Raw genomic sequence first — 17,228 nt, forward strand, 5'->3', positions numbered from 1 at the left:
CGCTAGGAAAACTGCTAGCAGTTCGAGGTGCTTTATATGCAGCTTTGTTTGATGTACGTCCCATTGTCCTTGGATGCTGTGTTGATTGAGGTGTGCTCCCCACCCTGTCATGGAAGCATCTGTTGTTATCACGTATTGTGGCACTGGGTCTTGGAAAGGCCGCCCTTTGTTTAAATTTATACTGTTCCACCATAGAAGCGAGATGTATGTTTGGCGGTCTATCAACACCAGATCTAGAAGGTGACCCTGTGCTTGTGACCATTGTGATGCTAGGCACTGTTGTAAGGGCCTCATGTGCAGTCTTGCATTCAGGACAATGGCTATGCATGAGGACATCATGCCTAGGAGTTGTAATACCGTCTTTGCCTGTATTTTTTGTGTTGGATACATGGTTTGTATAACTTTTTGGAAATTTTGAACCCTTTGTGGACTTGGAGTGGCTATTCCCCTTGTTGTGTCTATTGTTGCTCCTAGGTATTGCTGTACTTTGCACGGCAGAATGCGTGATTTCGCATAGTTGACGGAGAAACCGAGTTTGTAGAGGGTTTGTATGACCTGATCTGTGTGGTGTGAACACTTTGTCAGTGAGTTGGTCTTGATTAGCCAATCGTCTAGATACGGGAATACGTGTATTTGCTGCCTTCTGATGTGTGCAGCTACTACTGCTAGGCATTTTGTAAAGACTCTTGGTGCGGTTGTTATACCGAACGGCAATACTTTGAATTGGTAATGTATTCCTTTGAATACGAACCTTAGGTATTTCCTGTGCGAGGGATGTACCAGTATGTGGAAATATGCGTCTTTGAGATCTAAGGTTGTCATGTAGTCTTGTTGCTTTAGCAATGGTAACACTTCTTGTAGCGTGACCATGTGAAAGTGTTCTGATTTGATGTAGGTGTTTAGTGTTCTGAGATCTAGGATTGGTCTCAGTGTTTTGTCCTTTTTTGGTATTAGAAAGTACAGTGAGTAAACTCCTGTGTTTATTTGAGTACCTGGTACCAGTTCTATTGCAGTAATGCTTGAACTTCTATTTCCAGAAGGTCTGAATGCTGTTTTGATATATTCTGTGTTTTTGGTGGTATATTTGGAGGGATTTGGAGAAATTCTATGCAATAACCATGTTGGATAATTGCTAAGACCCAAGTGTCTGTTGTTATTTCCTCCCAAGATTGGTAATACTGACTTATTCTTCCCCCCACTGGTGTTGTGTGGAGGGGATGAGTGACCTGTGAGTCACTGTTTGGTTGCAGGTGTTTTGGGGCTTTGAAATTTTCCCCCGTTTCTAGGGAATTGTCCTCCTCTGTACTGGCCCCGAAAGCCTCCCCTTTGGTACTGTCCCTGGTAGGTAGACGGTGTTGAATGTGAGGTACTGGCTTGTGTGGCCTGACCCCGAAACCCCCCTCTGAAGGTTGTTTTGCGGAAGGTGCCGAAAGTGCCTCTGCCCTGCGGGGAATAGAGTGCGCCCATGGCCTTGGCAGTGTCAGTGTCCTTTTTTAGCTTCTCAATTGCCGTGTCCACTTCAGGTCCGAACAATTGTTGCTCATTGAATGGCATATTGAGCACCGCTTGCTGTATCTCCGGTTTAAAGCCAGATGTTCGTAACCACGCGTGCCTTCTTATGGTTACTGCTGTGTTAATTGTTCTTGCAGCTGTGTCAGCTGCATCCATAGAGGAGCGTATTTGGTTATTGGAGATGTTTTGTCCCTCCTCAACCACCTGTTTCGCCCTTTTTTGTAAATCCTTGGGTAGATGCTCGATGAGGTGCTGCATCTCGTCCCAATGGGCTCTATCATATCGCGCTAGGAGCGCTTGAGAGTTAGCGATGCGCCACTGGTTTGCAGCTTGTACTGCGACCCTTTTTCCGGCTGCGTCGAACTTGCGGCTTTCTTTATCCGGAGGTGGTGCATCGCCTGACGTGTGAGAGTTGGCTCTCTTGCGAGCTGCCCCTACTACAACCGAATCTGGTGGGAGTTGTGAGGTGATGAAAGCAGGGTCTGTGGGCGGTGCTTTGTATTTCTTTTCCACCCTTGGTGTTATTGCTCTACTCTTGACAGGCTCTTTGAAGATTTGCTTTGCGTGCCTTAGCATTCCTGGGAGCATAGGCAGGCTCTGGTAGGTGCTATGGGTGGAGGAGAGGGTGTTGAAAAGGAAGTCATCCTCGACAGGTTCCGAGTGTAGCGACACGTTATGGAACTCTGCTGCCCTAGCTACCACCTGTGAATACGCTGTGCTGTCCTCTGGTGGTGAGGGCTTGGTAGGATACGCCTCCGGACTGTTGTCTGACACTGGGGCGTCGTATAGGTCCCAAGCGTCCTGGTCATCTTGGCTCATGGTGGTGTGAGCCGGTGAGTGTGACGGAGTCTGTGCCGGTGACATGTAAGTTACAGGTGGAGGAGAGGGTGGCGGAGTTACCTTCTTCACCACTTTTGTTTGTGGTGCTTGTTCCTGTATTTGGAACTCAAGTCTCCTTTTTCTCCTAATAGGGGGAAGGGTGCTGATCTTCCCTGTTCCACTCTGTATAAAGATCCGCTTTTGAGTGTGGTCTATTTCAGTGGACTGTAACTCTTCCTCGAATCTATGTTTGCGCAATTGAGAGGACAGTGATTGCTCCTCTGAATATGAGCTGGTTGTTGGCTCGGTTGCCGGTCGTTTCGGCACCGAAACTATGTCCTTACTCGTTTTCGGCTCCGAGGCGACTTTTCTCTTTTTTGGAGTCGAAACTTCTCGGCGTCGATCCTCCTCGGTGCCGCTGTCTTTGCGTCGAGCAGCTTCGGCTCCGATGTCTCGGCGTCGATCTTTGTCGGCAGCACTTTCTCGGTCCCGAAATTGCTGCGTGCCTGTGTCTCGACCCGAGTCTGACGATCTCGGCACTAGTTAGGCCTTTTTCGGTGCCGATGGGCGGTCACCGACTTTATGGGTTGAGCCATGGCCTGTTGGCAGTGGCGTCCCCTGGGCCTTGTCTGTTTTCTTGTGTGCTGGCTTCGACGTCTTACTCTCTGTTTCGTGGACGTCGAATTCCTCCGAGTCCGATTCATGGATAGAGAAGGCTTCCTCTTCTTCTCCTTGTTCCTCGAACTCTCGGTGTCCTGTCGGCGTGGACGCCATCTGTAATCTTCTGGTTCGCCGGTCACGGAGCATTTTTCGGGATCGAAACGCACGACAGGCCTCACAAGTTTCTTCCTTGTGCTCGGGCGACAGGCACAGGTTACAGACCAAATGTTGGTCTGTATATGGGTATTTGTTGTGGCATTTAGGGCAGAATCGGAACGGGGTCCGTTCCATCAGCCTCGATGTTACACGCGGTCGGGCCGACCAGGCCCCGACGGGGGATCGAAATTACTCCGAAGGGCTCCCGGAGCTCTTCACGATTCGATTCGGTGTCGATCCTATCTAATCCGATCCCGAACGCAACAATACCGACGTAATTTTCCGAATTTCTAACTATCTTTCCATTCCGAACCCGGACCGAAAAGGAACACGTCCGAACCCGATGGCGGAAAGAAAACAATCGAAGATGGAGTCGACGCCCATGCGCAATGGAAGCAAAGGAGGAGGAGTCCCTCGGTCTCGTGACTCGAAAGACTTCTTCGAAGAAAAACAACTTGTAACACTCCGACCCAACACCAGATGGCGGGCTATGCACAACATGTGTATCTGCAGCTACACAAGCCATCAAACCATTATTTCTGAAGTGGGTGGCAAAGAACTCCATAAATAAAGCTGGTAGATGGGAGGAAGGAAAAAGGGTCCCCTGTCTGGTACACATCTTGCTAAACATCAGCATTGCCATAGCACCACTAACAATTAATACAGCCTTTGATCCTCAGTGCTTATCAAATACTGACCTGGTGAACTGATAGAAAATATTAGCACATTTTGTAACCTCAAAAAAATCCTCCAATTCACTTGGATCAAAAGATGTCTCTGCATCCAAAACAACTACTGTCAATGAGAATTTCTCCAAAGCAGCAATGTCTGTCATTGGATGGCAGACTAAAGCAAGTGATCAGGGTCTGCCAGCTTGCCAACATTCATTCATTAATATATATAAAACAACAATTTAGAAGCTTAATGGGATGATAAGGCCGGCATTACATATTCTTCTGGTTATGGGAGAATAAAGAAGAGTGCACTCATGGAAAGTCTCTGGACAGTTACAGGGTACTGGTGTGCTAAAAAATCTCTCATATTTCATTACCTAAATCTAGGGCCCTGGTCAGTGCTTTGCGTGAGGGAAAGAAAACTGAAATGTCCACTGTGGTTCCAGAATCCTGCTTCCCTCTTCAGTACCAGCTGGAAAGTTGCAGCATTAGATGAAGGATGTTTTTTGTACTCGTACAGGAGTAAGAAGTACAGATAGGAATAGTGTCTGACAATCCTTTATCCCTCAGCCATTTGTATTGAAACAAATCTCACCAAAAGCTCAAAACAATCTTTGTTCTACGAGCAGGTGGTGAATACTTTAAATTTACAGTTGGTAGGTTTTAAAGAACAAAGGCCTGATGTACATGTACAAATCAATTTTTTGGTACCAGAGTGCCATTTGCAAGCTAAAGGGGTTTGTGACTGCTAAATGACTATCTGAAATGTACTAAACTCATTTTACAGTTCAGCAACATGTTACTGAATTTCAAAATGGGGTTAGAAACCAATAACAAACGTCATTAGTAAGGGGCATGTTTAACGTGACCCTTCCAAACAGCAATTTGTTAAGGAATGTATCAAGGTTTTGAACCCGTAATCCAGTTGCAAAACATTGACTAGGTACCGACTCCTGATTGAGGGTGGTAACACATTCACAAAAGGGAAGCGGTCCCATAGGACCCCTTTCATGTTGTCAATGAACATTTTTTTTTTTTTTAAACAAAAAAAAAACATGTTCACTAGGGAGTTGGGAGGGGTACACTGCACACTATTATACATACTTTAAAAAATAATAACATTTTCTTTTTAAATCTAGTCCCATTTCTGAACCCTGCATGCCATTATCCATGTGATGGCATTCAATTGTAGCGAGTCTCAATTCATAACATACGTCATGAAAACTGATGCATTAGGTTGAACCGTGACACACCATGGCTCGGTATTTTGTGAAGTGACCTATTTGTACATAGGTTGTTTTGCAAAATACTATTCCATTAGCAAGAATTCAGTGGGCAATTTGCGACCAATTTTTGTGAATGGACATTTTGTACATCATGACCAAAAGGAGCAAGAAAACCTACTTTCCTTCCAAGTGCAGCAATACAGGTAACAATTAAAAGGAAAAAGAAATATACCTTTACTGGACCCATTTATATCCTGCACCCATACATCATAACAAATAGAGCATTATAATTATATTGGTATTTCTAGCAAAAGGTTAGTATGCCACAAAGTTGTTATTTAGGGGGCGCAAAAGATTATGTTGTTGACCTTTCATCCTTCATAGCGAGATCTATATTGGGCCATGCAACCCCTGACCTCCAAAGACTCTCCTTCCAAGTAGATAACTCTGTGCACCCCTTGACAAGTAGCGGGACTGGATGAAGGAGTAAGTTATTTACATTCTTTTTTTGGAATATATATTTTATTTTTAGGAAGGCGCAATACAGTTGAGTGTCTTTTCACACCATCATTAGTACAATCATAGATTGGTATAATAGTCAAAGTCATCAAACATGTCAATGGGAGTTCCATGATAACAGTCACATTACAGGAGATTACATTACAGAATAACTGGCAGCACAGAAAATATCATTTTTCAATATATAGATGCACAGCCTGCATAGGTATATCTTATACATCACTTCAGGATGGTTGCCCCATGATTTTAGTCCCGTTATCCTTTGTCCCCAAGTTATAGTGGTTTAGCCAGTGTCCCCAGTGTTTGAAGAGTCTGCATAGAGGCCCTCGGTCTTTGCAGGTAACCTTCTTCGCAGCCGTGAACGTGTCCATTCTAGTCCTCCATTCTCGCAGTATTGGGACCTCAGGTACTTCTCCAATACCTGGTCACGTCCCTCTTTGCCACCAACAAGCCCAGGCTACAAAAGATAACATTGGTCCTAGGGAGGTCTACTTCGGTAGGCATCCCAAAAAGTATGCATTCAGGTTCAGCCGGGATGTCCACCCCCAGAACTGCCCAGAGCTCCCATTTTACTTTGGCCCAGTAGACCAGTATGGCGGGACATCGCCAGAGAATGTGAAGAAAATCACCTTTTGTTCCAGAGCATCAGACAATTCAGGGATATCGTTCTCTCCATCCTGTGAAGTCCGGTGCAGTATTAATATGTCCAATGGAGTATGTTAAACTGTATTATCCGTAGTCTAGACTTTATGGCTACAGACCAGTTAGTGTCATCCATCTCTCCATTATCTGCTACCCATCTATCTCGCAGTTTACCCTGTGTGTCGGGCATATTATTATTCAATGTTTTGTAGGGGATTGTCCCTTTCCATCGTTCATCCATGAGCAGCCTGCCCTCTAATGGGGCATATTCAGGTACGTCTACCATTTCCAGGCACTTGGCCCACCAAGCATGACGCAAATGCCATCTTACTTGACTTAGTGAGCACCTGTCCCACAAGGTCTCATTCAATCGTGCCTTTTAGGTGCAAAAGTACCTTTCTAGCGTGTGCGGGCAGCCTCATATCAGTCTGCCGTGCCCTAAGTCAGCAAGATCATGAAGATATTGGGGCGGGGGAGGCAATGTCTCTGCACTCCCCCTCTATACAGCCACCTATCTTAAGGTGGTGAGCACCTGTTCCTCGGGGCCTCACTTTGCCACAGCTTTCGGGTGCAGAAGGACCTTCCCAACGCGCACAGGCCTTCAGACTTCCAGTACACCTTGCCTTCTCCACTTTCTCAACCACCTTTGCAGAAGTCAGGGTTCCGCCTTAATCTTGGCTGTGCACTGCTTTGGGGGGAAAGGAGTGATGGGGGTGAAGGGAACCCGCTCCTTCAGTTGGTATGAAGAGGACGTCTCAGAGAGGAAGGAACGGTGCTTGATAGCACCAGACAAAGTAAAGAGCATAGTTCTTGGTGGTCTAATGGGCCCAAGGGGCTCCAGGATCAGGTCATGATGCTGCCGCATGGACGGAGCTCTGCAGGGTTACATCTGGCGTGCCATCTTGCCTGCCATGCCTCCTGTAGGAAAGTGCCCATCATGGACATGGCCAACCCCACTTTTTAGGTCTCAGCTCTAGACGGCATGCCTGCGCTGTCTCAAACTGAGACATGCTATATCTACATTGTGGGCTTTAGCCCACCCATAGGCTTGCTATTTGCTGGCACAATCGTCGCTCCATTTTGCGATCTCTCCATTTGGCAAGGGGACGCATACGTCATGCCTCTTCTGGGGTTCAGAACTCCCCGAGCCCACAGCCCAACTACTGCTAAACATACCCAGTGTTTTGGGACTACTTTTTTTGTTTTCAAATGGTTGATGGTCCCGCCGCAGGTTAGGAGCACTGGTTACGTCTTGCTGCCCCTTTTACTCACAGATTTACATGCAGGTTATTTTTTGCATCTCAGCAAACTTTAAGATAATATCCTAGCCGTGTGTCCCAAGCTCAGCTCAGGAGACACCAGAAACAGCACTGTATCAGGAGATGCCAGAAACAGCACTGTAATCAGACCCCTTTTACCGGGATAGCAAAACATCTGCTCTTAAAAACAAGCATATGGTTGTAAGAACGCATCTGCAATTTGCCCGTCTGCCTGAAATGAACAACAGTAAAAGTCATCTGAAGAAGTTAAACACAAAAAGGAACATGAGAATGCGCTCAAGCGAGGTAAGGCTCGGAGGTGCTGCATGAAGCGGATTGCTTCATTAGCAGGACTTGGAGTCTGGCCAGGGAATTCCAGACCAGCAAGCTTGTTTTTTTTGTGTTTGTACTCTGCAAAATGCAGATGGAAGGCCATACCAGCCTAAGATTACTGTGCTGTCTTAAAACCCAGGAAACTCATCTCACTTTTTTCCTAGAAATAAAAGCACCCTTTCAACTACTTGGGGATTAAGCACAGAAATCTTCAGTGAGCACTGTGAGGGACAGTTATAACTCTTCCTCTGCATGGGAAAACACATACAATAGCAATGTGTGGAAAGCGCCACAAACTTTACCAGCATGATTATAGATGTGTTAAGTCCTGTATTACTGCAGGTAGCTCAACAATAGCAGGTTATAATGTTACCTCTGCAGCAACTATTACAAGCAATGGCTCAGGTGCACTGGGTCCCTGCTAAACAAGAGCCAGTGTTCCTTCCTTAAAACACAGTAAAATATATATAATTAGCATACATCCCTGTACCTCTGTTAGACCCTAGTAAATTATACCCCTTTTACCTAGGGCTTGGGTACTTAAGAGGGTCCCTAAGGGCTGCAGCATGCATTGTGTCACCCTCAGGGATCTCTCCTAAAAAAAAGTTACACATTGCTGCCTTTGTAGACTGTGTGTCCAGGTGCAAGCCAGGCGAAAACACGACATGGCACACCCATGGTGTGCCATGGCCCACTCACTACATCTATATATCTGTAAGTCACCCTTATAGCAGGCCTTGGAGCCCTAAGGCAGGGTGCATTTTATCTGATGCAAGGACATATCTGCATGAGCAGAAATGCCCCTGTGATGCCTGGTTCCGTTACTAGTCCCTTAGTGTGCAGGCTGACTGATATTGACCAGCTTGCAACCCCAGACATGTTTCTGGACCCCTGAGGTGAGACCCAGTGCTCTCAGAGGCTGGAAACAATGCCTGCTTTGGAGGAAAGTGTTAACATCTAATCCAGCAGGATGGCTAGTGAATCTGTATACCAAGGCCAGGGGCTTCAAAGACCCTGTTGCCTTTGGTATGTGACTCTGGATCCCCCCACCCCCAATCCCCTACCCCGCTGGACCTGGGAGTTGCCACCCCCTGCCTTGAGGCCCACTTGGCACCAGGACAGGCGAGAAAATGTGTTATGCAGTAGGCATGTGCCATCTTTGGGCTAGCCACACCCCTAAGGTGGGCTACCCAAAGTGGACACTCAAGGAACGGATCAACCATCTTGTTTTTGGTGGAACCAGGAATTCTGGGACAGGGTTATGCCCACTTCCAACAGGAAGTAGTCATATAGGGGGGGCAGTCAACCCAAGGGTAAATAGCCCAATGGCTACTACTTTACACTCCTCTAAACATCCCTAAATTGAGTATTTAGGTGAACCTCTGACATCAGAACAACAGATTCATCTGACTGAAGAAGGAAGAGGAGGACAAAAAGAAGAGCCAACCAATGTGAGAACTGTGGCCAGTCTGGACGTTTGGCACCAAAACCTGCCTACCCTGCTGCTGTCCCAATAATTGCCCGGACATGACTTGCCCTGCAGCTGAGCATCTCCCAAAGGCCTCAGATGGTTGCCAGCACTTCGGAAACCAGCCAACATCTCCCTTGGAGTGGAGGAGCCACTTCACTGGAGCCTGCAGGCACCAACTGCAACGTCCATCTCACAATCCGCTGACCACCAAAGACACTGATGCAGCAGCCATCCAGGAGGAGGTCACCATGCATCTCAGAAGTCGAACCCGTCTCTTTACCAAGTGAAAAGACATCAGGAACTTCCGGAGCCATTCAGCACCAACACCTAAGGGACTGGACCCTTGCAGCAGCCAAAGCTTGTTTGTAGTCCAATGAGGACCAGTCATCGAAGGACATCGGCAATGCAGAGGACATCACTGAGAGTGACCCAGGTGCCCTGTTGTGTCCCTCCCTTGCAGGTTCCCCCAAGAATGGTGGGTGTCTTCATGCAGGAGTACCCGAGGACTTAAACTCGCTGCACCCGAGCTTCACGGCCCAGGTCCACAGCCAACAACGGTGTTCACTAGCTCCAGGAATCACCCCCCCCAACAATTTGGAGCTCGCAGACTTGTCCCCAAGTCCTCCTTTGCTGTTCTTTTCCAGGTGGCCCCCCTCGTCAGCAACTGTGCAGTGTGCAAGACACCCGACTCGACCAGCACCACTGCACCCGGACGTCCCGGGCAGGTAAAACTATACTGCTGGTGTTCCTAGTGACCCTGCCCTCCCTAGCACGTTTTCAAACTACAGGGGACCTCCGAGAATTGTCTGCAAGGACCCTCTTGCAGTGAAAGTATGTTAAAATATTTAAAGCTGTTACTTGCAACAAGGTTGATACATTGCACAGTACTTAACTTCTTTGCAGCATTCTGGTGTTGAAACATTATACAAACAAAGTAACTATTTTTCTAAACATTGATCTCGAGTACCTTCTTCAGTGTGTCTCAATTATTAACTCTTCGTGTCCAACAAATGCTTAGCACTACCCTCCGATAAGCCTAACTGCTCACCTACACTACCACAACAGAGAGCTTTTGGGATTATTTACTTTTACCCCTGTAAACCAATAAGGGTCGCCTGTACTTTCTGCACAGTGCACCCCTACATTTGGGTACCCTGCAGAGATAGCCAGCTTCTTACACCACCCCAGTGATTCTAATTCTTGTTTTATTGATTAATGTACTGCAGTCTGTCAAACAGTTGATTTGAAGAAATGACAAACTATGTTGTTGGAAAGTCTATGGTATGTTATAGTTGTGTTACGATTTTTTTTTTTAAAAGCCTTCAAACAACATACCTGTCAACAAACATTGATCCTCATCCTTAATGGGTGCCCTGCTGATTGTTCCATAAAAAAGTATAAACTCATATAGATATGCAAAGAGACACTACTTTCTTACATTTCAAAATAGATAGGTTTACCTGAAATATTAATTAAAGTTGTATCCAGCTTGCTAGCTGTTTTGTTTGTAGATGGAGTCTCAAAGAAAGATGTACCTCCTGAACGCCTCATTCTAGAAAGACTTACTTTCACAAACTCAAGATTAATACTGAGGGAATCTTTTCGACCAGTGACTGAAGTCGGCTCCTCATCCACGTGACCTAGAAAGTAATTATGCAGAAAATAATACAAATGAAAGTAAGTCTCTAAGAGCTCATGTTGATTTGGTAATTCAATCAAAAACACCTTTCACATATTTCCATAGATGTAACAATTATTTTAACAGTGGAACACACAATACATAATATACAAATATGAATAGAGAAATTTCTAACTACTAACTATTTAAGCAACACATCGCTAAAATATAATAAAAAGCCACTCTCCTCCTAGTGCTATATAACGCTACCTCACTGCTACAATCAAGACTGCAAACCATCTAAAGCCTTTGTCACTGCACAGTTCTCCTCAGATACAAAAGAAAATAATAAAGGATGTCTTCCCACCAACCTTGGTCTTGCAGCTGATACTTGAACAAAAGGAAACAAATCAAGGTCCAGCACTACAATGGGTGGGGAGACTCTTTCCTTAGCTCCTAAAGAGTGACTGGAGTAATGTGTTCCTCTGCTTCCTTGCCAGGAATGGGACGTCAAAGACTTAAGCTAAAGCTAACAAATCTAACTAGATTGCAACAGAGAAAACACCTCACCGAAACTGACCGACCGTGCTCAATAAATAAAACAATAAGGGGGTCATTATGAACTTCAGCTCTGGCAGTCAACAAAGACCGCAAGCGCGCAGAACCCCCCGCCGGCCACATAATGAACATTCAGCTGGGCCAGTGGGCCCAGCTGAATGCAGGGCCTGAACATTGACGGCGGCTCCACATAGAGCTGGCGGGAATGTAGCAGTGCGGCGGGTGCAGCAGCACTCGTCGCGCATTTCACTGTCCGTAAATCAGGCAGTGAAATGCGCAACTGGGCTGTGCACAGTGGCCCCTGCACTGCCCATGCCAAGTGCATGGGCAGTGCATGGGGTCCCAGGGAGGCCCGAGGTACCCATTCTGCCAGCTTTTCCCTGGCGGGGTAAACCACCAGGGAAAGGTTGGTGGAACCTGGAAAATTATCTGGCGGCCAGCGTTGCTTGCAGCGCTGACCTGTCGGATATGTAACTCCACCATCGCCAGGCTGCCTGGCGGTGGAAGCCTGGCGGTGGTGGAGTTACAAAAGTGGTGGTTCTGCCACGTATATTGTATGGCGGTCTGGACCGCCATTCCGGTGGTGGTAATTACTGCCACAGCCGGCATGGCGGCTCAGACAGCCATGTTCGTAATGAGGGCCTAAGTGCAGCCTCAAGTGTACACAGGTGCCATAATATGTTTCAGTATCAAGCCCCAGGAAAAAAGGCAGTACATTTCCTGATGGAACTATTTTCCCTACAGATCTTTCATCCAAAAGGATCAGTGCAGATCAGTGTCAATCTGAATTTTCTTCTATTAAGTAACCCATTTCTGTGGGCGATATCATTAGAGCAAAAGCCCTGAATCTGCCAACGAAGTAAGTACAGTGTCTCAAAAACATTCCAAGAGCACAGGTAATCCTAAGGTAGGTTCAGATGACAAATGACACAGCTTTTCATAGACAATTTAGTGCCACCTGCTCTCAAATCTATTAAGAGAGGAGAAAGTAGAGAACTTATTGTGTTTTGTAAAGTCTGTAGTGCCTCAAATAGTAGGGCTCTTCTTTAAGGGGAAAGAGACTCATGGAAGGCAAAACTTCACCTTTGCACTAAGACTGTGATTAAGATCCCTTCAGCTTCTGAAAATGCCATAGAGAGTTTTGCTCCCTCTCTCTACTAGCCTTTAACCACAGAACTCCACAACATGTGCTAGGCTTAAATGAAAAGGTAACTTACCTGTGGCAACAAGCTTTCTTTCTGGTGGATACTTTCAACTGCAGATTCCTCACCTGTACAATTATTGTAGAAGTCAGATCGATTATGAAAACGTCAAAGCTCCCATGCTGCTGGTAGGGGAAACCGGCTTTGTCTCAATGCCGGAGGTGGTGTCATATCATGTTACTTAAGTCATATAGCACCCACCAAGTGTAATTTTCCATGCATTTTTTCCAAGCTTTTGAGGCGAACAAATAGAATGACATTGACAGAGTAGTCAAGTGCCAAACTATACTTTTTTGAAACCTTATTAACTTTCCCTATAACAAAACATCATATGGGGAGATGGGCAGGTCCGTAAGGAATCCACAAGTAGAAAGAATATTAGCAGAGCAATAGCTGCTGCAGGTAAATAACTTTTTCTTCTGATGGATAATTCTACCTGCAGATCCCTTACTCACAGAATAGATTGTCAAGCAGTGCGCTACTTAAGAGGAGGGTTGATGAATAGTTAAATAAGAAAATTCTGCACAATGGATTTGTCAAAGTAGGAGTCTGTATCGCCTCAGAATACAGGAAATAAGGCTTTGCAAAGGTGTGCAACAATGATCACGTTGCTCCCTTGTGCATGTCTGTGATTGGAACTCCTCTTGCAAGAGCAGAAGTGGTTGAGGGGCCCGGATTCCAGCTGGAGGGTCCTTCTTTGCCAAATCATAGCAAGTTTTGATGCAGAGAATGATTCACCTAGAAAGGGCACATTTCTGCCCCACTTTGCCTTTCTTAGCACCACAGTACCCCATACAGAGCTGATCATCCAGTCACATGTCCTTTGTGTGGTCCAGGTAGTAGAGACCACCCACCTATGATCCAACCTATGCAAACACTCTTCGTCCTTCAAAAGATGGAACAAGAGGTAAAAGATGGAAGGGTGAGAGACTGGCAGAGATAGAAGGGAGTGATGAGGTTTGGCAGGAAATCAACCCAGGCTGACATCACTAACTTTATCTGGGAACAAGGTAGTGAAGGATGGAACAGAAAGCTCAAGCTTGCAGCTCACTTACCCTTGTGGCTGAAGTGATGGCTACTAAAAAGACTATTTTCAGCATCAACATCTGCAAAGGACAACTATTAAGGGGCTTACACCAAACTCTCATAAGAAACGTTAAAACTATATTAAGGTTGCACGGTGGCACCACACAGGGAGTATCAACCGTTTAAAAAAAAAAATCACACAAAAACTGAAGACTCAAAAAGGAACAGCTGGTCTGGCAAACAGAGAAACTCAGACAACACTACTAGATATCCTTTGACAGTGCCAATAGCACAACCCCACCGGGATAGGGATAGTTCGAATTGAAGAACCTGAGACAATTTGGCAGGCAAGGGGTCAATCCCATTGCTCGAAGTTGCTCCATGTGTCAGAGTACACCTACTTTGTGTGGGGAGGCTAAAAGGATGACACCCACCACCTCTGGTGGCAGCTGAAAAGACCTCAGATGTCCCGGCTAAATCTCCAAGCATGCAGGTGGAGGCTCCGGAAATTAGGATGCAGCACCTGCCTCTCAGATTTGGAGAGGAGGTCTAGTCTGAATGAGAGCTCCAGCAGGTGAAACAGGGAGAAGTGCCGAAGGTCTGTGTACCAAATTATTCTTGGCCAATCTTCCTTGGAACCCGAGGAATCAAGAGCATGGGTGAAATGTGTAATGTAGCTCAAAATTCTAACTTAACTGAAAAGCGCCACCCAAAGCTCCAGTCAATGGGTACAGTAGGGCTCAAAACAACCAGCAGTGAGCATTCTCCAATGAGGCGAAGCAGTCCATGTGAGAGGTGCACCGTTGGACAAACATGTGCTTGCAAGATACTGCTATCTCAGACTGCTGTCTTGCACATTCAAAGACCCCGCTAGGTGATAGGCAGTGAGCCAGATCTAACGTCAATGCTTACCAAAGTCTCAATGCCTCCTGACATAGAAGGCAAGACCATATTTCCCCTTGATTTTTAACAAACTATATTACCACTGTCTTGTCCATCAAGATCTAGATTAACTGACCGAGGATGGAAGGGAGGAAGGTCTTGAGCGTCAGCCGAATTGCCAGCGGTTTCAGCAGGTTGAGCTCAAGTACCTGCTCTTCCGGAGACCAGAGGCAGTGATCTACAGATCCTCTAGGTGAGCTCCACCTATAGGTGAAAGCATCTGTCACTACTGAAGTGATTATTGGGTGGTAGTGAAGGCTTAACACAGGTCAGGTTCCCTCATTCCCCCAGCACACCACTTCTGCTGCAGCACTGGGGGAAATCATGATTGAGTCTGACAGAGGTCTCCTGTACTGTAACCACTGGCTGTGGAGGCATCAATGTTAAGCTCGCCTAAGCCAACATGCAAGTATGATCAGGAGAATGCAGGAAGCAAGCAGACCTAGAAATCTTAAGACCTTCAGGACTGGAACTCACACCATGCTAGGACAGGATCATCCCTTGTAGTTGAATGTTGGAACAACGATTGCCTTACAACGACTACGTCTTAACAACAAATACCTTTACAACAAATCAAATGTCTTTACCACAAATGCATTTACCATGAAGATCTAAGTATTTTTAACAAGCAAGTATGACGCATATTATATATATCTATATATATATGCAAAACAGAAGAGAGAACTCTGATACTTCCCAAGATTAGGTGGGGAGCAGCTCCAATAAGGAGCACCCTGCAACACCAGCGACACTCTAGATTTGCCCACCTCAAATGCGTGTTTTTCTAGCAAAGTTTTTAATTTTAAGCATGGGATCGGCAAAGGGCCATCCACGCCGAGCTAGAAACCGACAAAGTATTTTGTCACTTGTACAGCAAAATCTTAAAGCACAGGATTGGCCTAGGGCCATTCTTGCCGAATTGTAAATTGACAAAAGCCTTTCACCACTCCAGGCACAGTATCAAGCTGTAATAGGATTGGCCCAGTGCCATCCTTGCTGAGCTGTAAAAGGACAAAAGCCTTTCATCACTCCAGGCACAGTATTAAGCTGTTTTGCATAATTTATGTGCCACTCTAACCCTGCAAGGGTATTGTTTTGGTATATATATAGCATATATATTTATTTAAACACATATAAAAATACATATATTAAAATTCATACTTTTTATTTTTACCTTAAACCCTTGCCACCCAAAAACCCATACCCACCCTAAATACCCATTCCACCCAAAAACCCATACGCACCCTAAACCCTAAAAATACCCTTACCACCCAAAAACCCATACCCACCATCTGCACTTTAGGAGATCCCTGAAGACATGGCTTTTTTCCACCATGCGCCTGTCTTTCGTATGATAGGTCGACAGCTACAGCTTATCCATCTTTGAGGTCTAGTACTGGGCCATTGTTAGGCTAGCTATGTGCATTATTAATTTCATAACACCCTAAACACACTAATCAGCTTCTTGATCTCACTCAAAACAGCTTAGAAGCAGCCATAGCACTGAAATGGTACTGATTAAAGCATCAGAAGAAATAAGAGCAGCCACAGATGTTGGAGGAAAAGCTGCCTTGGAGCTGCTTGACCTATCAGTAGCTTTTGACACAGCCATAATAGCCTTTTGATTGACCATCAGGATAGGATTGGAGTGAATGGAAGAGCATTATCTCTGCTTCCTTTCTTCCTCTCAGAGCGCACTCAATCTGTAGCACTCAATTCTTTTGTGTTGGAACCCTTCTTGCCATACGGAGTCCCACGGGGGTCTTAGCCCCAAATTGTTTACCATTTATGCATCTTCACTGGCTTCTTTGATAAGATCTTTGGGCTTTTCACTCACTTCCTATGCAGATAATAAGCAAATTGTCATATAACTATCCAATCATGATAAAAATACAGGATCGAGATTTCACAACTGAATGCTGACCGTCAGTAACTGGAAGGAAAAAAATATTTAAAACTTGATTCAGACAAGATGGAAGTTATCCTGTTTGGAAATCAGACTTCCTTCGGGGTCACCTTTGTGGTGGCCAGGAGATTTAAGCACCCTCCCAACATAGGTGCAAAAGGCCAGGAATTTAGGTGTACAAACCGACAACAAGCTCACTTTTGGTGACCAAGCGAAAGCAGTTACTTCAGCTACCTTTGTTACATTAAGAATGATGAAGAAATCCTCAACTATATCCAACCTGACTCATAAAAAAACAGTAGTCACTTCAATGGTGCTTTCAAAACTTGACTACTGCAATGGGTTATATCTCTATATGCAGCAACAAAACCTGAATACATTACAAACACTACAAAATGCTGCAGCAAGATTATTATCTGGGAACCAAAAATTTTACAGCGATTCAGAAGCTACAATGGCTACCTGTCAGGCAGCGCATTAAGTTTAAAGAACTCTGTACTGCCTACAGAACTTTACATGACCAAGGGTCCAGTTTTTTGACACAAAATTTCAACTGGTATAACCCCAAAATAAATCTTCACTCTGAAGGTGCCACAACTTTGGTTGTACCTAGATTCAAGAGGGCAAGTTGGGGCGGAAGAAGCTTTTGTATCAGCACTGCTAAAGTCTGCAATCAATTACCCTTCCACATTAGATCTGCCTCTA

The 17,228-nt window shown here is 45.5% G+C and overlaps 1 protein-coding gene across 20 annotated transcripts in view; it reads right to left on the minus strand.

Moving 5' to 3' along the window:
- BLTP1 (bridge-like lipid transfer protein family member 1) overlaps positions 1-17,228 on the minus strand; it is a 1,779,540-nt gene that overhangs the window by 224,797 nt on the left and 1,537,515 nt on the right. For all 20 annotated transcript variants that reach the window (XM_069242474.1, XM_069242454.1, XM_069242518.1 and 17 more), the window contains one exon: positions 10,732-10,911. In XM_069242474.1, coding sequence (XP_069098575.1) covers positions 10,732-10,911 — 180 coding nt within the window. The remainder of the gene's footprint in view (positions 1-10,731; positions 10,912-17,228) is intronic.

Source organism: Pleurodeles waltl, chromosome 1_2 (genome assembly GCF_031143425.1).
Source record: "Pleurodeles waltl isolate 20211129_DDA chromosome 1_2, aPleWal1.hap1.20221129, whole genome shotgun sequence".
Classification (NCBI taxonomy): domain Eukaryota; kingdom Metazoa; phylum Chordata; class Amphibia; order Caudata; family Salamandridae; genus Pleurodeles; species Pleurodeles waltl.